This window comes from Sturnus vulgaris, chromosome 6 (genome assembly GCF_052056855.1).
Source record: "Sturnus vulgaris isolate bStuVul1 chromosome 6, bStuVul1.hap1, whole genome shotgun sequence".
NCBI lineage: Eukaryota > Metazoa > Chordata > Aves > Passeriformes > Sturnidae > Sturnus > Sturnus vulgaris.
The window spans coordinates 8,725,680-8,747,148 of NC_142248.1; the positions used below are offsets into that span (position 1 = coordinate 8,725,680).

The 21,469-nt window shown below is 34.2% G+C and overlaps 1 protein-coding gene across 5 annotated transcripts in view; it reads right to left on the bottom strand.

The window, feature by feature from the left end:
• FUT8 (fucosyltransferase 8) overlaps positions 1–21,469 on the bottom strand; it is a 96,846-nt gene that overhangs the window by 32,872 nt on the left and 42,505 nt on the right. For 4 of the 5 annotated variants that reach the window (XM_014881897.2, XM_088166836.1, XM_088166834.1 and 1 more), the window contains 5 exons: positions 14,289–14,417; positions 12,526–12,944; positions 6,493–6,608; positions 6,190–6,358; positions 145–259 (listed from right to left, as the gene is read on the bottom strand). In XM_014881897.2, coding sequence (XP_014737383.1) covers positions 145–259; positions 6,190–6,358; positions 6,493–6,608; positions 12,526–12,728 — 603 coding nt within the window. In that variant the 5' untranslated portion in view covers positions 12,729–12,944; positions 14,289–14,417. The remainder of the gene's footprint in view (positions 1–144; positions 260–6,189; positions 6,359–6,492; positions 6,609–12,525; positions 12,945–14,288; positions 14,418–21,469) is intronic. The other variant, XM_014881900.2, reaches the window with a different exon arrangement.

Sequence of the window (21,469 nt, forward strand, 5' to 3'; positions counted from 1 at the left end):
CAAATGTAATAATTTCTTTTCTACATAATTCATTCATATACCAACATTAATTTTAAACTGCAATGTAATTATTTTATTGCAATGTTTTAGCTTGCATAGGAAGAAAAAAAAGTTTACCTTGATTCAAAAGCTCTATCTTCTTACCTGTAAATAAGTTATTCTTCTCTGTACCAAATCTGTTAAATCTTTGGCCTCTTTTTCTCGCCAATCTCCAGCCCCATCTGTTTGACTGAGGTAGTACAAGTCGGTCATTATTGACCTATAAACAGCAATGGAAAATAAATTTAACATTACTAAATTGGACGATTAAATTAAATCAAAGACAAATTAAAGAGATATTTCAATTGTAGCTTCAAAATCAGTTTCTTCGTGCCACCTCCTACTGCACAATTCAAACAGCAGCTAAGATAGACTGAGTCCTTCATCTGACAAATGTTCCATACCCATTAGCAATTCCGAATTAACAATTCCAAACAGACTCATGGCCATGCAAGTCCATACTACAAAACATGAATTTTGAGAAACTATCAAATACTAAAGTGAGATTATCTAATACATTAAAGACTCTCTCCTTAGGGTTGTAACATTTCATTGACCAAATAAGAGAATAAAGAATTCATCATCATGGAAATAAAAATGTTATATGACATTTATTTGTTAAGATTTGCACATTAGTCCAAATTACTGATTTTGTCCAAACAGTATCACCCTGGAAAAGATTTTTTTTTTCATCTCTGTGGCTTTTGGGAAGAAATAGAAAACTGGAGACAAACTATTCAAAGTGTTTCTAGAAACGTTAATGGTTATTCTAAAAGTAAAAGGTGGTCCAATTCAGAACCAGTTATTTCAGAGTTGGTTTCATAGATTGAGAATATTTAATATTCCTAAACATTGCTCCATAAAACAGTGCTAAAGTTGTAAGTTTGAACCACTTTTCTTATTACTTTCATCTGAACTTCAGATGCTGCTATTTATTGCCTGAAATTGTTGATAAACCACAAGTTTGATCACCAGAAAGAGAAGCAACACAACAAAGGCAGAGAAATTTGGGAGGCGACCAAAAAACCAGTGTGAGGGTAAGACAAATACATTTCCTAACAGCATTTGAAGTGGTCTTGTCAAGCTGTTGGCAGCACTTGTTAGCACTGGAAGCACAAACCCAATTAGCCAAGGCTACATAAGAGAGCCCTTGTACATAAGTGAGAGGAGCAGGCTGCATATCCCTACCAGGAAACTATTTCCAATGACACAATATTTAAGCAGTAAACATTGAGATAAATCAAATTAGGGCAGCCCTATCTTTATCAGCAGAGTTATCAGACAAACCTTTCTTGCTAATTTAATAACTGGATTTAGGGATCTGTAGTTTTATTCTCGTACACTCATTCTGGTCTTTATCCTCATGCTTTTACATAGGGTAACAGATACACTGACTATAGCATCTACTATTGTTATATTAAATATTTTACCCAAATTGTTCAGAGCAGTAATCCTCACTTTCTGTCAATCAACTGGAAGAACCATATCTACATTCTAAACTGAAACTATATAAACTGGATTTTCCTCTAGAAGGTAACTGAGCTTGAAGCACCCTATTGTGGCTTTGCATAAAAATTCATTTAAAGCATCACCAGGTAACCAGTTAAATCAGTAACTATTAAAGACACATAATACTCACAGTAACATGCACACCCAGTTTAAAGAGAATTAGAACAGAACTCATGATGGACTAGTTCTAATACAATGGTTTATATACAGATAACTGAACAGATATAGTTCAGTTAAACAGATAAAGTATGCTCCCCTTAAGACAGTTTCCCTGTTTATAGAAAACACATAAGCTAGTAGGCATACTGGAAAATTAAACCAATGCATTTTCTTGTGAGTTTAAATATTTTTTTTCCTCCCAATCAGGATGCAACCATGTTGGGTGTTTAAAGCAAAAATACAAAGTTATGGTTTAAATATTAAAAAATGAAAAAAAAAATTCCTCTATCACTAAAAGCAGCTGTGCAACCACATAGTATAGCCACATTTTAAACCATTTTCAAATGCTCTTTCATTAGCCTTAAAAAAGTCTTTTCTGTACCTGTGATGTAAGTAACCAGTATACTCTCCCTATAGGTATATAGAAATATATTTTCCATTAAATATTATTTTCAGCTCTTAAGTAATTTTTCCTATTTCTATGGAAAAAAAGCGTTGCCCAAATTTTATTTTTTATATTATTGGCCATGGTGACCACGACAAAGAAAAGGCAGTAGCTTAGTTTTAATAATCAGCCTTATGGATGAAACAGAATTACTTTGATAATTTTTGAGGTAAGAGAAATGGTGAGAGTGTCCTTACACAGCCTCAATGACTCACCACATTAGGTAAAGGCAGCTTTGCTCAATAGAAACCATAAAAAGTATCAAATTATTTTCAGGAAATGTTATGAATTCATGAAAGAGTGTTCAGACTGTATCCATAATCTTCTTTTAAAAAAATTTTCAAAACCCTGAAGTAAACCAGGAAGTGAAAAATTCATAGGTGTTATCAGGCAGAAATTATTATAAGCCAGGACTATTTTAAGACACAGTCACAGAGACCTTCTTCCTTTGATTGTTACTGCTCAGAAATGTTCATTTTCTAGCTACACCTGCTAGGGTTTTTTTGAGTGTGACAGATCACTGTGATAACTTATTAATACAGATTTAGAAGAGACACAAATGCCAAAGCCCATGGCATTTTTATCCCCCTGCATGGCCACGCTCCATGCAGAGAGGTAAAAGCACAGGGAGTGGTGATCCCTGAGCCCAGGATAGCTCAGTGCAGAGGAAGGCTGAGCCTGCACAGGGTGACCAGAGGCTACTGCAGCTGGTAAAATGGCAACAAACTTCACACAGTGGCACTGCAGATTGCACTGCATCAAACTTGGACTTGCACTTGTTGGCTCACTGACCAACAACATCTGACTTGTTGCTGTCGTTGCTTCATATCATAAAATAAACCTTGGAGCTGCACTTCAAAGCAGAATGGAGGAAAAAAATCTGGCTGTGTTTTATCTGCATTTGATTGCCAAAATAAAGAGGGAAGGGTGGGTGTTTTTAACAATCAGTCTAGACATTTATTCCAGTCATATGAAAAAATCTCAACCACCTAAAAATTTTGTATCAACAAATTAAAACTCAAAGGAAAATATGTAATTCAAAGGAAATAATGTGAAAATTTGTCCAAACACTATGCATCAAATGTTGGCCAGTTACCACAAAATCCCTAATGACAGCTACTCCCTGGGAAAAGGAATGAAATTAACTCAGTAACAGCCACCTTGCAAACAACTTTTGTCAACACAGGAAACAGCCATGACAACTAGAGGACTAACTTGCTCTTTTTTAATAACTCGATATCAAATAGTCTTTCCAATGTTAAGATGAATTTAGTCATAACAGCCCTCTTCCCTCTAGCAACTTCGAGAATACAATTATGTAATTTTCAAGGAAATTCTTCTGTTTCTCAAACAGAACCAGTACTGAAATACTTGACAAAAACATATGCAAGACCAGCACTCTCCAGGAGAAAATCCAACAGCTCCTAGGGCAGAGCCAACAAACAGTGATTAAGGCATCCAACAAGAAGCACTATCATAGGAGCAGTAAACAATTTGCTTAACATCACCCAGATTAATAAACAACTCTAATACTTCTTGTCCAAATCCACGAAAACTGAAGTTTATCATCTCTTAGAAAGCAAGTCTTAATCTATGACACAGCAGGCTTTCCTCACAAACAAAACAAAATAAATATTAGCCTTTTTCCTTACATAACTACTTCATCATTTTATACCCACCTCTTTGCTTTCCCACATAAGGACAGCATGAAAACTCCTTTAAGTACTTATAATTAACACTAATCTTTCTAATCCAAACATTATAACACATATTAAAACTTCTGAGATATCTTTATGTATACTTACATGCATGTATATATTTATGAAAGTAAGTAATACCAGCTGCACTTGCAGTATTCCATTTATCTAAAATATAACTTTTTAAGACAGAACTGTAAACAAAAGAGCATTTGGCAACAGTTTAATCTCTTTTAAAAAATTCAAAAAGTGCACATGTACTTAAAAAAAAACCAAACAAACAAAACAGGCAATAAGTAAAAAAACAAAACAACCAAAAATCCCAAACAAATGGAAAAAAAAAAAAAACAGAGTGAAGGAGAACATCTGATTTGCTCATTCCAAACTTATGCTATGTTTCTTTCAGAGAAGAGAGCAGATGGACAGTGTGGAGGGAAGATGAGTGGCTCCTTCCCTAGGGAGCCACTGTGCATTGTGAGGGAAAAGAACACCCCAGAGACAGCAGTGCATCACATGCCAGAGGATGTGCACACAAAGAACTGGGAATTTCCCTGCAATTCACACAACACCACCGAAAGAGTAAAGCAAAAGGTTGCAGCTTGACCTCAAAGATGCAAGAAAAAACTTCCTCAGGACTAGAGGGAATCAAGAAGGGCATTCTGCAACACAAGAGAATTCTACTGCTTGAGGGCAACATTGCAAATGCACCAGAAACAAAGGCTGAATATCGTAGAACTATTTTTGTATCTGTTTTTTTCTAATGAAATTCCCTTGAATTTCTATATTGTAAAGATTGCCTAGATTCAGTTTAATAAAAACTAGTTTATGGCTGTTTGCTTTTAGTTTAAATGACTTTAGTCTTCTTTGAGGACCTCACCAGACAGGAAGGTTTACACAGATCTATTACTAAGACTAAACAGACTTCAGATTATTTTGTATTTAATAACCACCATGACAACTGAAAGAATACTTGTACTCAATGCAAAAATCCTCAGAGGAAAAAAATAAGCAGTTGTTGTTGCTTGCATCATATATAAACTTCTTTCAGTATCACAGAGAGATTCATCTCATAAATTCCAGAGGTCTACAGAGCAGTTTTATAATTCAATGCAAAGCAGTTTATGCACCTCAGAATGGGTTTCATCTCATCCTGAAGTATAGAGAGATGTGAACATAACAGTGCCAGATATGCAGAAACTTGCAAATTAAAATTAATGAATTAATCATTGGTGTAGAATGGAAAGGACTAAGGAAAAGGACTCATCATGGGAGGTGGCAACATAAAAACCTTCTGGCATCAAACACACACAACATTATTTAAGGTTTCACTGTGGTGACTGCCTCATCCTGGCTTTATAAACAGAGCAATAATGTGCAAACAAGTGATTTTGTTACCATGACAGATGTCAGAAAGTCTGGTATTCAATTACTTGCTCCAGTTTTTAGCAGAGATAGTTTAAAAGGTACATAAGAATCCATGACCTAAAGTTCAAGAAGCCCAGGCAGAAATAACTTCTATGGAGAAGGAATATTTCTGACAGGAGATAGTTATTGAAACAAACTGTCCAGGGAAGTGGCAGCTTCTCTGCCAGTTCACTGTTCAAGTGAAGATCTCAAGCCTTTTGGAAAATTCTGCTTCAGCCAAGCACTATTTTTAGTTCAGTCAAATATATAAAACTGCACTTGGCAAAGAACTAATTGGATGAAATTTAATCATGCCCTTCATATAAATAATAACTCTCAATAATTGAATAGTCCCTTCTCACTTTCAACTCAATCAATCTGTGACAAAATGGATTTTGGAATTGTGGAATATTAAATTACAAAATTTAATGGCCTATACTATTTGCTCATATTAATAATCAAATTCATATTGTCTTTATGTTTTAAATAGTGTTTGCATTATTTCTCAGGAATTGAAAATTCTTATGATTTTTTTACCTTTACTATATTAGTATTATTTTCAAAGGCTCTTGCTTTATTACATTACTGCCTTTTTATTACTGTCTTTTTTCAGGGCATTGATTTAAGATAGTATATTTAGTAATTCAACTATTTTTATGTAACTGTTTACTGATGAGACACAAAGTGTTGTTGCAGCCCTGTTGAGAACAGAGTTATAATATGCTTAAAGACAGATGTCACTGAATTTTTAACAATTCCTGGATTAATTTTGCTCAGCATGAACAAAACTCACACAGAATATTTTAATATAATACAAAAGGCACTCCAACAATAAGGAGGCCTGATGATTGACAACAATGAAAAATATAATTGCCATGCATCTTGAAGAAGATAATGACAGTTAAATTAAAGGTCAGAACCAACTATTGCAAGTACCTTTCCTGATGACCCAAATCAGACAGAAATTCATCAATGCGTGTCTGCAGTTCACTTCCTTCTAGACTTTTCAACTTCTTCAGTTCACTCTGGAGGAAAAACCAAAGTTCCTTAGCCCCATTTTCAATCCTCCTCCTCAGTATTTCATGGTCTTTTCCAAGGCCTTCTACTAAAAAAAAAAAAAAGCATAAAAGTATCAGTACTTGTAGCTGAATTACCTGTTAAGAAGCCAATAGAACTGTGATATGAAATACCAAAACACCAAAACTTGGTTTAGAAATAAAAGAAAACTTATCTACCAACCATCTCCTGTCCGCTTCTTATAGTTTTCTATCTGTTCTTTGGCCTTGAGAAGTTGCTCCTCTAAAGCATGTACCTTTCCTGCAGCTGGTCCCTGATCAATGGGACCATCTGGTATCCTAGGATACAGAAAATAAAGAAATTGCATGATTTATAATTATTTGAGAAATTATTTGCATTAACGATTCAGCTCTCCTCTCATTTTTATTTCATACTGTTTTACTGATGAACTGTCAGATTTACTTATAACCAGAAGAAATTAAACATTTTTGAAAAACAGGAATTCTTACCAAAAAAAAATTCTTACCAAAGTCCTGACACCTATTTTACTCCTTAAAATATAAGAAGTGAGTTTAAAGTAAGTTCAACTAAATTAAGATAATTCTAAGCAACAATAAAAAGCCACATCAGTAAGCATCTAGCACAGAGCATCCTTCACTTTTTACTATGGTAAAACTGTAAATTATGTTATGAACACAAAATAAACACCATTACAATCCACTTAAATGGTCAGCCAAGCTAATAAATCAAGGTTTATTTCAATTCTCATAAATTACAAGGTGTGATGTTTGCATTCTGCTTCCTACCATCTGATAGCAAATATAAATTATCTTTTCCATAATCAACTCAGATAATTATATTACTGCATAACTTTAAACATCAAAAAGCTTATGCTATAGAGACAACCTGTTTCTGCTTTGTCCCTTGTCAGTAATTCAGATTTTTAAAAAATAATTATATATATACATAATCCATATGACTGAGGCCACCTTCTCATCACCTTCAGTAACAGAGGCAATGACAAAGCAATGATCTCTAGTCTGGATCTCTGAAGGCAAGAAGAATCCCTTAAAAATTAATCTTAGAGACATTCAATTTAGCTAGAAGAACTGCCATACTGTGTAAAACAATTGTAAAAATAGTTTTTAAAAACCCATAAATTACAGAAAGCATTCTAAGCTTTTCCTATTTCCAAGATATCTAAAAGGTTACACTAATTTATCAGCAAAAGGAAAAATGTAAGATTTCACAAGTTCACACTCAAATACTTTCTCATTCTTTCATTTATATCCAAGTTCTTTGTATGGAGCTAGAAGGTTTATAGTTAACTAAAGTCACATTATGATTGCCTTTTCTTCTTTCACTTTTTTCTCTTCCCCAGGAAGAAAATTATGTTCAATTATTAATGGCCACTAGCACACACAAACAAAAAGAATACAGGCTGTCACTTCATGCTTCTTAGATGAAACCCCTCAGTAAATAAAACTGAAAGAAAAGAGTCAATGTTATCTGCAAATAAAGAGCAGAATAAGCATTCCTTATCAATTGAGATCAGCCCAGCCCTGATCAGCACTGATTTGTATCCACTGCACATCTTCCTTCCCTTAACTCAGAATTGCACAAAAACCAGTAAAAAGAGCAGAGGTGCCACCATTTGGTTCAATTATCTTCATTCTTCCCACACTGGCCTATGCAATGCCCTCCACTTCAAACTTGAGATATTATAAATACATGAAGTAGAAAACTGTACTATAGTATTTAATTTTTTATCAACCCAAAGCTATTCTTCTATCCAAGCTTCTTTAATGCTTCCTACAGGATTAACAGACCCAAAAACTGCCCAGAGTAATTGACAGAAGAACTTTAATAGAGTTGCTTTTAATTAATTGAACTTGAGTTCGGATTCTCCACCAGCCTCAGCACCAGCTACATTAAAGCAATTCTAGTGATCCTTCAAAATTAAAATCTGATCTCTTCTTTCTGAAGCTACACTCAGAACTATAAGAATAATGTGCAGAGACACTGGTGTTTGGTTTTATGTGTTTGATGCCCTTTTCCACCTCTGTTCTGCTTTATAACACACGCTCCTAATTCAGAGTCAGAAACAGCTTATCATATTTATTAAAAGAATTGCAGGTTCTACAAAATGCAATATTTAAAAGACTCTAGGAAGCAAATACAGTCCAAATGTGATGTATTCATAGCATGAACACAGTATGAATCCATTTAACAAGATTCTCTATTTCCTTGAGGAGAACTCTGAAATTACTGGTTCCTAAACTGCCAGGTTTATCTTCCATCAAAATACCCTAAAATATAAAAATTTGACTACCACCCAGTAACACACAAAGAAGCACATAAATACTATGAAGCATTAATGTATTGCAAAAATAAAGCAAGCCTAGGACAGGGATGAAGGCATACACAGCTTCGCAGTTTCCATCCAAGAAAATGGGACATTACAAAGGTTGTAATTTTAAGCTCTCCTATTCCTGAAAGCTTTGTATCATCTTTATGCAACAGGGAACAGTCTTTAGCAGTCATAGCATAATCCTAATAGAAAGTAAAACTTTTAGGCAACTACTGGTTTTAGGAAACATCATCATGTAATACTTTGATTTGTTTTGACTCCCTCTCAAGTTTCCCTTAAAAAAGTACAAAAATTGTAGTGAAGATTTCCAGTTTTGCTGTGACACCTTCTACATCTGTAATAAGAGTCCTTGAAAGGGCTCTTCCACATCCATGGGGTATAGAACAGTAAAACATCAGCCTATAAAAAACTCAGATTTATTACTATTTTGCACTAATGAAATCTAAACTGCTTCTAAAATCAATCTAGATCTGCTCACACAATATTGTTTATAATCACATACAGACTATGGTAACTCTCCAAACTCACTATACTGCAATATTCATGCACATAATTTCTAAAGCTCAGACAATATAAAACACCTTTAATTCCATTTATCTTCTTCATCATTAATATACATCTGTGCCTCTTTCTAGCCCACAAGCAAGGTTTTTACAAAGCATCATATTTGGCAAAAGAAAGACTACACTAACTTCTCACCTAAGGCTTTTTAAATACACCATAAAAACTATCTGGTACCTGATATAATTTCAAGTAATCAGAAGTGCACCACAAGAGTGTGCTCAGTTCTTAAAGGAATATCTTTTTTTATTTCAGGCCATTTATAAAAAGATGTGACTGTTCCAACTTGCACTCTTGCAAAAGTACATCTTAGAAAATAAGTACCCAAAAATGTGCTCACCAAAAATCCTTGCAAAAATAAGGACTACTCTTAACCAATATGGGTAATAAATTAAAAATATTTTTAAAAATCATAAATTTATAAGAAGATTGTGCATTTTTTTTAAAATCAAACATACAAATGGTTGCAGTGAGTGTGAAATAAACCAGAATAGTCAAAAAAAGTACCTATCCCTGCCCTAAAACCCTAATTCTACTCCTCACACATCTTGTGTGAAAAGAAGCAAGCAGGAGAAAATTACAAAATCAGACATTATTTAAGTATCACAGAGCAAAAAGGGTTTAAGTAAGGTTTTATAAAGCCTTTCCACAGATATGATCTTTGTCAAGTTTTGAATGGCTGGTTTTGCATGCACATAAGGTACGTTTCACAAGGCACATTTTCTTTTTTGTCATTGGTCTTTGGGGATGAGGAGCTGCTAAATGAATTGGCAGCAAAGGAGGATTGTAATGTGAGGGTGCAAAGATCACTTCTTGTCATTTTATGTTGGCATTCTTAGAGAGATGGATGGAAACAAGCACAGTCTGGCTCCTGCTCTCAACCATCCCAGAAGACTGACACTTTTATCAGGTGATGAGGAAGTCACAGGAGTCACAGGAACCCTTTATAATGGGAAAGTCCAGGCAATTGAAATGTACTGAAATACATTTTACCATTTTAACTAACAATTAAACATGAAATATCAATTTTCTCTAGCTTCAAAATGGAAATTAAAACACAACTTACACTTTTATTAAATTACTAATTCTTGTAACCATACCTGCCTTCTGCCCCTTCCTGCCTGCCCTAACTAGCTATTCATAACAGCACAACTAATCATTATGATAATTTTCTAACATTCACAGAACTTCTTTCCTCACTAAGGTAAATTCTGTTAACTGGAGCTTTTTACTGTGCAAAAGTTTTATCTAATAGTGCAAAAATATTTTAACTATGCTATTTAACTAGCATAGTTAATCAGATGTTTGTTTATTGTTTCAATTTTACAAGTAGGCATTCTCTTCTTGTATAAACTCCTCCACAAGTAACTTTAAGCTCTTATTTGGAATATTCCTAATTTCAGGCATTATTTAGCCCTGCTGCATACCATAATATATTCTATGTTTTAGCCACAAAACATGTGCTGTTTTGTTCTCTATATATAAAATCTTAGTGGAAAAGGGCAGCAAAAATCAGTTTTTATTTCATGCCCTTTATGAGCTGTACTGATGCAGCAAGTATTGTCTTATCCACTCTGATTTAACTGCCACTATCAGTAATTAGAGTTTTCAATACAAAACAAAAAATTCTAGCAATTAAATCATATTCAAATAATAGTTCCAATCTCAGTCACTGATCAGTAAAGGCTGAAATAAATTTCATCTTTACTTTAAGATGTAAACTGGAGCAAAAGTAATCTTTTCCATCTAATTGGATTTCTGAAGTTAAGAGGTATTTTGTTTCTATAATGTATGCTCACAGCAGCAGTGATCTCCTCCAGGACACAGACACACTCAATCCATGGACTGCTGGTTAATGCCTCATTTTAAACGGGCACACTCCTACAAATCTATAAATGGGACAGTTTTAAAAGCTAACAGCTATTTTCAACACAGCTTATTCTATCTGGCAAACAAAGAAATGAGATACTGAAATTCTGTACCACATTATGATTTAATACTTTAATAACACAGGTTGACCAGGATATTTCCAAAACCCATTTGTGATGTTTCTGTGTAAACAGTACCATGAATTTGGCACAGTAAAAATAATGAAAAGGCCCTATATTGTCAGGCATAATTTCCCTCAAAGTCTAGTACTTCACCAATGTCAGATTTTTTCCAGCAAAAAACTATGCATGATGATCTTCCAGTCTCAAGCTGGCTCACTCCTGGAGAGCACTGACTACTGAACCTGGGCATGTGTGGCTGTTCAACTGGTATTTAAAGATGTTTAGGCTTCCTCGTGCTAGAATTTCAGGTTCTCCTGTGGTTATGATATGCAAACACTCTGAGGAAAGGTCTCAGAAATATTGTTAAACAACAGATTTACAAAAAAGCTGAACAGAGTCCACTCAACACGGTTTTGCATCTTATTCCAGCTTCCTGACATCATTAGTGGAATCATAGAGAAGGAAAGTTGAAATATTGTAGCATGTTTAGAGTTGATATAACTGATGTTTTTATTTTTATAAATCATGGGAAATTACCAGTATAAGCTATTATTTAAAACTTGCCCAGCAAAAATGTAATATTTATCTGAACATAGATAAGGTTAGTGAAATATAGAAGGGTATTTAGAAAAATCATCACTGCCTAAAAAATAGTTTAGGCTCTATTTAGCCTCCTTCTTGAGAGGCAAACAGTGCCCTGCCACCAGTAAAATCATTTACTTTCTTCTAGTCACTGTGTAATTTGAATGGGTTATATTTCAATGACTGTGTAACCGTAAAAAAGGAGATGATCCTACTGTTTTACAAGTATTTCTACAAGTTTAGTGGCAAGGAAGAAAACTTAGATAAAAGAATTTGTATAATGCAGCAATCTATTGCAGATCATCTTCAGCGAGTCAGCATTTATCTTCAACGAGCTGTACAAATGTTTTCAGCAATTTTAAAATGAGCTCTTCCAATTACTGCACGCAGAAGTATAAAGAACTAGATGTTCTAATTTGTATGAATGTCATAATAATTGCACTTGTTTGAAGTCGGCATTGAGGGGTGAATCACCTACAGAACTCAGTTATTGTGACAGAAACACTTCCTCACCATTAAACGACTCTTAAGTAATGATTACATTAGACCACAACTAAATGTACATTATTTATTTAAAGGTGTTGCAATATATTTTCAGCTACTTGTAGCACAGATTAAAACACCTGTATATACTTCTAAACGTGAAACAGAATTTTGCAAAACCTCCCCAAACAACCCTTACAATTTAAATTCTGATATTTCGTATTTCAAACATTTTCTGAAGAGTTTTAACTACTTTTGAGATCCCACCTGAGAGATTCTGCCATTCGCCTCAAGTCTTCATTTTGCTGTTTTAACCGTTCAAGCTTAGCAAGGATCTTGGATAATTCCCGACTGGAGTGCTCTGGGTGCTCGCTGTCTCGTACCAGGTGCCCACCGATATAAAAGAGCAAAGTTCCCCAAGCAAAGAGGATGAGCATGATCCAACGCCAGGATCCAGTCCATGGCCGCATTTTCAGAAGTTCAGTTCACTCCAGAGCTGCCTCCACTCACAAAATAGCAAACATTTTTCTTAGCTTATACAAAGGTGGACAATTCCAGTTCCTCTGCTTCAACACATTGTACCAGAGAAAAATTCTTTTCGGTATTTGTCTTACTGCAACTCCTTAAAGATTCTTATAAGGCTGTACATAGAAAGCATTAATATTGCATCATTCTTCATTTGTATTCTGTGGAAAAAAAAAAAAATCTGAAATTATAATTCTGATATGTAAAAATACAGTGGACTGCAATTGAGCTAAATTTATTTCCATTAACATTCAAGAACAACAATAGACAATGTTATTACTTTCTGTCACAGAGACAAAGAAAAAAGCTTTTAACTTTCCACAGAACATTATGCTGAATTCACAAATGAGTGACAAAGAATATGCAATTAATCCTGGCTTTGAAATGGCCAGAAGAAATGCTGCTTTTTATAAGAGAAACATTTACCATTTCATGTGTCATTTCAGACATTAAAATAGTTTAAAAGTCACTCTGTGATAAGCTTAACATTTTTCTTTACTATCAACAAATAGCTTTTTTAATTACAAATATATTTTCATTTTTTTCACTTTTATTAACTTTCTTCTCCATTTTTTATCAGGACTGCCACTCTAAAAAATGAGTTATAACTATTTTAACATTATATTCTGCTATTTGCAAGTATTTAAAAATCAGGCATGACTTCAGAAACACTTCTCTGCTGTTTCAAAACTATCAAACCCATTTTGACAAGTTGTTATTAAAACTATTAAAAAAAAAAGCAAAAAATGCTCCAAAGGTAATACCTTCTCTCACAAAAAAACCACTGTGCCATTTTTAAAAAATGCAAAATCACCTCAACTCATTTTCTACTTGGCAAAATATAATTTGATTTTGGGTAAAATTTTTGGGTAAAATATCTAGATCAGATTTTAACTGACAGCATATCCAGAGTCTTCTTTAAGTTCTTCTCTCCTCTCTTCCTCTTTCTCAGCAATGTAATATTTCCACCTTTTTTAAAGGGCACATATATGCTGTTCTGATTCCATTTTCAAAGTTACCTATTTTTTGAATTCTCAAATCTCTAAATCCACTGTATTTCCTCTGAGATACCATCCACATCTATCTTCTCCCAAATTATTCTTTTCTCTTTGATCCTTCTTTTCACCTGAACTTCTTTTTCATTTCATTTAGTTATTTTATTATATTACAACTTATTTAAAGTCTAATTTAAAGCAAAATCTTCCCACATTGCAATAACTTCCAAACTCACCCAGTTATGGAAATATGCCTGGAGCACACACTTCCAGATACAATAACTCTAACCTTGAAAATGCTTAGTGTTTTCAATAGCACTGAAAATGCTGAATTTTTTCTCTAGTTATTTTGAGAAGAGGGGTCGTTTGTATATGTTCAAAAGAGGCAAAAAAAATTCACTTATGACTAGTAAGACGGGACACAATTGTTTATAGAATACTTTGCAAGCAAAATATTGACTTTTTTTTTCAAATCTGTTTTTCACAAAACATGAGCCTAAGCAGACTTACAAATCAGGTATCTTCTTTATCAGAAGCAGCGTTGCTCTGTCTCAAACAACGTTAGTAGATCAGACAATCAAAAATCCACAAAATTGATATAACAAGTCATCAGGAGCACATGGTATTCTTCCAACAGGTCTAAAGAAGTTAAAGAGTGCAAAAGCTTAATTTTTAACAGAGGTGTGCAAACTCTTACTTATAAAGACTTTGTAGCAAAGGAATGGAAAATTAAGAAAGTAAACTGAATTATTTCTAAGGGCTATAGCAGAGAACCCTGCAATTACACGCCAGGAAAAAAATACATTTGCGTCAGCCAAACTGGCAGAAATAATAAAATGAAATAAACCTGCAGACATAAGGATGAAAGTAATAGAAGTTAAAAAGTACTAACATTACTTTTAGAAAGACAAACTGTGCCCCATGAATTTTATTTATTTTATTATTAAAGTTCTTCTGAAGATGTAAACAAACACACAGGCAAGACAGAACCCGTTCTAATTGTTACACAATTGATTTAATCAATGTGGATTTTCAAGTGGCGTTCAACAAGGTCCCCAAAATGTCCCAAAAACCCTAAGCTGAATGGAGGAAGAAAGATCATCATGTGAGTCCCCACCCCACTGGGAGAGAAGAAACGTACAGTAAGACCAGGCAGTCAGATTAAGGGGAAAGAGTGAGCAGGGACATCTCTGCACCCATAGCAATGGGGAAAAAAAAATCAGTTTATCAGTGTAGAGATGACCTTTGAGGCCCATTAGGAATGGGCTTTAGCTGTGATTGGTAATTTTATGAAATATCAGTTCATTGGGCTAAACGCAACAAAGTCCTCACAGGTTTTATCAGATTTCTATCAATCTCTGAAGATTGAACACAGAATGTTCTTTTCATATTTCAGGTCACAGTAGAGTTAAATATAAAATACAGATGCCAAACTAGCTGAATGACTAGGAAGATCGTTCTGAAAAAAAATATTAAAAAGCCTGGATCTCCAATGTGGCATATCTAATTACACAGGAGTTCCAACAGCACTTAACTTTGTACAGTAACGTGGCTTTCACATGAATTCTTTTGTTTGGTACTGTTCTGGGATTGCAAAATGTCAATGTATTTGACATTTGTCAAAGCATTTGACATTCCAGGGATGGGACATGTAGGATCCCTGGATGCCCCATCCCTGCAAAGCTGGAGCCTGGCTGGATGGGACTTTGAGCAACCTGATGCAGTGAGTGGCATCTCTGCTCATGGCAAGGGAGTTGGAACTGCATGATCTTTAGGGTTCCCTCCAACCAAACCATTCTATACTTCTGTGATTCATTGATTCAAAGTTCACACAAGATGTTTAGATAAATCAAATTAGAGGAAAAATCATCATATTTTAAAAACTGTTTAATTTTTTGTCTCGGGTTTCAGAAAGATCTCCAAATGCAGACGTATGCCACAGCTATCTGCCTGACAGAAAGTCAAGATTTAATGTCAATATTTATACTTTCTTAATTTTCTACAGCTGTTTATAAGGTTTCATACTGTAAACTAAGTTCAAGACTGCCAAGACTGAAAGTATGAGCCTTGAGTTAGAAAACAAATACCACAGCAGCAGCCCACAAATGCAGCAATTCAAACCTGCCATGGATCATAGCATGGTTATTAACATCATCTGACACTGAATGTTTAAGTAAGAGTCCACCAAATCTAGAAGGTGGGGCAGAGCAGTACAAATAAATATATTTTATTAAGCAGGAGACAGAAAAATACCTAAATAGCAGTCGTTAGTGTTATTATAAATTTATGTTATAATTATATAGTGAAGGTCCTTTATCTTAGAATGTTACTTTCATTTTACCAGAGAAAGCCATGAATTTTAATCCAGTAGTTAGTTATCCCCTGAGATTTACCATGATTTCTTGTCTTACATTTCATTAGATTTACCCATACCCTTGCATTTTCCAGGGCATAAGCACATCAAAACATAGTATATTGGCAATTAGCTAATTTTTTTCCTTCAATTTTAGATTAGTTCTTGTTTCCATTCTAGGGGATCCTGAGAACGGATGATTACATTCTTACAATGTTAGTCTCTAAAATAATGTTAAAAAAACTCTTTCAAAAAGGCTTACCCTGAATATATGGAACAAAAAAGAATGTACTCCTCTATTCTCCCCAGCACCTAGCAATTTTTCAAGCTAATTTTCTTAACAAATTTCATCACTACACACAGTTAAGAGGGTTTTTCAACCTGATCCCTCAGGTAAATCATCTCCCATTTCTAAGAGCCCATCTACCAACCACAGAAATCCCAGTCACAGGCACAAGGCACGGATGGAAAGGCAAAGCTCAGTCCAAGAGGCAGCTCACATCAGTAAATCAAAGGCAGCTCTAATGCCAGTATCAGTGTGGGACTGCAGACACCACAGTGAAATGGGTAACCCCAGTCATTCCTGAATGCATGCTTGGAAAGACACAGCTTGTAGCTGCCATGAAATAAAGCAATTTGGTATGGCATTCCCAGTGCAAAATCTTCCATACACAAAAATGAAAAGGTCTCCTGGTTCCCTAAGAGAGAAGATGAAGAGACTGCAGATCTCAAGAAAAATTTTCTCAATGTAATGAAAAATAAACAGCACATTGATGTTGATTAAAATGAATGGTTTTTGTTTTTAAGAGTAGACGTTCTCTACCACTCCTTACAAATTGATTTGCTACTTCAGCTACTAAAGATATCAAACCAATATCAGGAAAAAGTTTTGTAGAATAAGAATGAAGGAACATTAAAAGCAAATGCTAAGTTGAATGTATCACATACAGTAAGCTATTTTTCAGGCTTAATTTAATCTTGTAGGTTGATTATAAAAAATCACTACAAAATGTGCAGCATTATCTAATGAAATATAATAGGTTGGTATGTAGTGGCTACCATAAATCATCGAGAATACATAATGTTCAACACATCAGTTGAATGAAAAATAACACTGTGAGAAAGAAACTCAAGTTAAAATTTATTTATTGTAAGTGCATAGCACAGAAAATGTGGTTAGTGTCACAAACTTTATTTAGAGTCCATGAAGAGGAGACAAAATATTTACCTAAAAATATGGGTCTGCTTCAAGTCTTAATTGGGAAATCAAATTTTATATACTACACATGTAAGCCACAGTTGATAGTAAGAATGTGAGAAAGTTTTGTTGCCAAATTTAGAAGGAAAATTCAGTTAAAAAATAACATTGCTTCAATGCAATGAAATGCACTGAATGACTAAGTGAAGATGACTAAATGAAACACTAAAGACTTGATTAAAATGATAAGTAAAAAAAGAGACTGAAGCATAGCACCAATATCTTAATGAGAAATCACGTGAATCCATATCAAAGTTCTTTTGCAATAGCAAAAATTATTAATCAAAATTTTTTAAAAGTACTACCTTTCTTCATCTTGCTCCCACAGAGCCTTTAAGTTATTTTTAAGCTTTAAAAGGTACTTAAGAATTAGAAAATTGAATAGCCCAATACTACATAATTTTAAATTGAAGGACATCGTCTATGACTTAAATAAGGTTCTTTTTAATGTACTATTTCAAACATGCTTTCAACAGTAAATTCAATGATGCAGTGTGTATTTTCTCCCTGTGTATTTTTTCTTCCTACAGAATGATGGCCCCAGAATAGCATTATGATTTTTCTTGGCAATGTATAGTTTCAAGTTATTTTAGATTAAATTCAAAGCAAACTAAGCAAGTCTACTTTTGGCTCAACCACCTACTGGCCTAGATTCAGCCAAAAAAAGTGTACCTTATGTAAGCTGAAAAGGAAAATTACTCAGGAAATAAAGCACACACATCACTATAGCTAACACATACAGCACTATATTTAAGGCATGCACATCACCTAAAATTGTACAATGTAGGAAACATAAAATTCATTCCACTCTAAGAGCTATCACAATGACTTACCAGCAAATGTGAAACACTCAAAAAGCATGTTACACCAGACATACAACTCTAGATTGAACTCTCACAACATTATTAGTTTCCCTTAAAAGTAAACTTAAATTAGTATTTTTAAGATTTTGTATTTTTAAGATCTCACTAACAAAAATTACCTTCTTAGGAAAGCATTCTACTCTAAGTCATGTTAGCCTGTTGTGCTCTCATAAAAATGAAAATTAAAACCAACTTTCTGATTCCAGTTCCTTTTTAAGAATAATGTGATGGCACAGCCTCTGACAAAGGATTAGAGCCTAAGGAAATAATCCTTTTAGGATATTAAAATAAAACTAAGGATCAAAGGACAAAAGTAACAAGTAAATCCTTCTGTAGTGTTTGATAAAAATAAGCAAACTTTACAAATATTATTCACGGTGTATGCAATGCATTCTTTATGAAGACTTACACAGTAATGGAATCAGAATTCTGCATTTAACACAAGGCATTGCTGGTGTCTCCTATGAACCAACTACTGCTTTTCTCTCTTGGACCTGCCTACAGTGATGTATCCCCAAACAAAAAGATTTCTCTTTTCATGGCTGCACTGCTCTGGCAGTCAGCAACAATTTTACAGGGATATAATACATTCAAGCCTTTTTGTATCTCTCTCTCTTCACATTTATAAGCTCCTATCTTCTATACAGACATGCTTATTTTTCATCCTTTTAACTTTATGTTATTACACTTTATCCCATTCTACCACTCCAGTATCCCAAGTGAAAAATTCTTGTACAATTTTCTGACCCCATCAGAACCTTCCTCTATTTTGTGACCTATATTTCATTACAAACTGTTATATTTTTGTGACATTGTCACTACTGAAAACAGCCAAGATGAGTAGCACATGTAATCCACTGCACTAATAGGGTCTCTCCTCCAGGCTGATACTCTTCCCTGCAGCACAAGTCCCTGTCACTTCACCCCTTCAGCTACTTCCTTTTCCAGCAAATGATTCTATTTTTCATCCACAATTTCTCTCACTCAATAGAGAACTTTCTATGTGCCAAGAAATGCTGAAGGGGATACAGACACATTATCTCCCCAACTATGTTTCATTAGGAAATTGACCTCATTGAAACAGTTAGTGAGTAAACCCAGAATAATACAGATCAAAAAATCTTTGATAACAAATCTATGTTGCATTTATCTAATTTCCCATTTTTACCTACCTCTATTTTGTTAACCATCATTTCTTTGAAATTTGTCCCCAAGCTTTGCACACTGCTCTGATCAAGCCAGGCCTGGTAATTATTTCTAATTTTAGCATTCAAATATATCAATCCCAAGAGACCGTTTCCCATTTAGTTGCCAACATTTTGGAATCGTGACTGGAAACAATTTGGAAAGCATTTCATTCATCTATAACTTTTTAATTACCTTTATTAACATACAAATTATATCTATTGTCTTCTTCAACCAGAGAACTCTGAGCAATTTGGGTGATATTCTCTTCATACAGTCCCTTATAACTGCACATGAGTAAATACAAGCTGCAGATTATTCTCAAATTAAACATTTGGGAAGGAAGAGATGGTACTGAGGGACTTCCTTAACTGTGTGAAAGCTACAGGCCCACACATTTGGTTAGAAAACAAAACCTTAACCAACCAGAACAAGTTTTGGAGAAAGACACAGTATGATTTATCCCTCCTGAAATTACACTGAAGGGGTTGTGTCACTGAGTGTAGAAGGTTGATGATTTTTCAGACTTACAGAGATTATGAAGCAGGTAAATTGCTAGGACATGAGGAATTAAAGCCTTGAATCTAAAAACAAGATCAACTTGAGAAGAGTCATCTGAACATTCATTTGGAAGCTCTAGCAGAATAAATATTTTAATACAAACAAAACATTCAAAGCAGGGGAATGTAGGGGAATATTCTGGTATTATTTTGGAGCTTACAGCATCTATTTGATGTAAAATGCTCAGCTGAGCAGCATAGAAACTATTTTCAATTTAATTGCATTTTATACCTGAAAACAACTTTGCAAAAATTTGAAATTAAAAGACCTTCAGAATGGAAGGCAGAGGAATAAATAGACAAATATTGAAAATGACCAATTAGTAATCTTGTGCCAAATTTATTTTTGTTTTAGGAAGTCAATATTTACTGATGCAACCAAAATAAATCAACAGGATGAGCACAGGTAGAATACAAACTGAGAGATGATCAACAGCTCAAGAGTTGCAGAATTTGCAGCCAAAGTAGCATCAATAAATTCCCCAAAATGACTGATGATCAGTGAAAACATGACAGAAATCACCAAACCATGGTGGCTACTGCTTTTTTCAAGTCCTTATGGTTGTGTGTAGCAGAAATCTGAAGCTGAGAGAATAATAAGTGCAATTTCCCTCACAAGTCTAAGTTCAATCATGTAGGAAAGTACTTAAAGAATATATGCAATTATTTCCTATAAGCCTCCTCCTCCTCCATCAGTGATCCCTAACTACCACAAACACCTGAGCTGTTATCAAGAATAATAAGCTCTGAAGCACTGAACAAGGTCTCAGTTCTTTCAACCCAAAATAATTTCTAATATTACTTTCCATTTTACTATATTCCTTTATATCATCTTCTTGCTGTTCAAAATGGTACAAATTACCCAGATAATTTCTGGAATTTTATCCTCTGCAAGTCTAAATATCCACCATTAAAAAAAAAAACAAAAACGAAACAAAAATGAAGCCAAAACCAATTAAAAAAAAAAAAAAACACAAAACCAAAACTCACATACGTAGGAAGTTTCACATCAATCAATCAATCAGATATTAATGAAAACAATTCTTCAAAAAAAAAAAAAAAAGCAAACATTTGAGGCAAAATTTTTGAAGAAGTAGAAAGTAGAAAATATTGATTCAAAATATCCAGAAAAATGAAACTGCAAGACAATTGCTAGTTATTTACTTTTCATGATCAAAAAACCACTTCATTATTAAAAGTTCCCATGATAGCTTATCTTATACAGCATGCTACACTGGATTAAATTCCTTGTATTTAGAACATCACACTGGTGAAAGTGCAGCAAAAAGCATCAGTGGATCTCCATCCCTGGAGGCTGGGCAAACACCCAAGCAATGCACTCCAATCAAACCTACTTTGATCATTGGTTTTGGACTAGAAGATCCCCAGAGAAACTTTCCAAAGTCAGCTATGATGTGATTCCATGAAATAAAAGAACTTTTACAGCTTTTGCTATGTAAAATATATTCTAA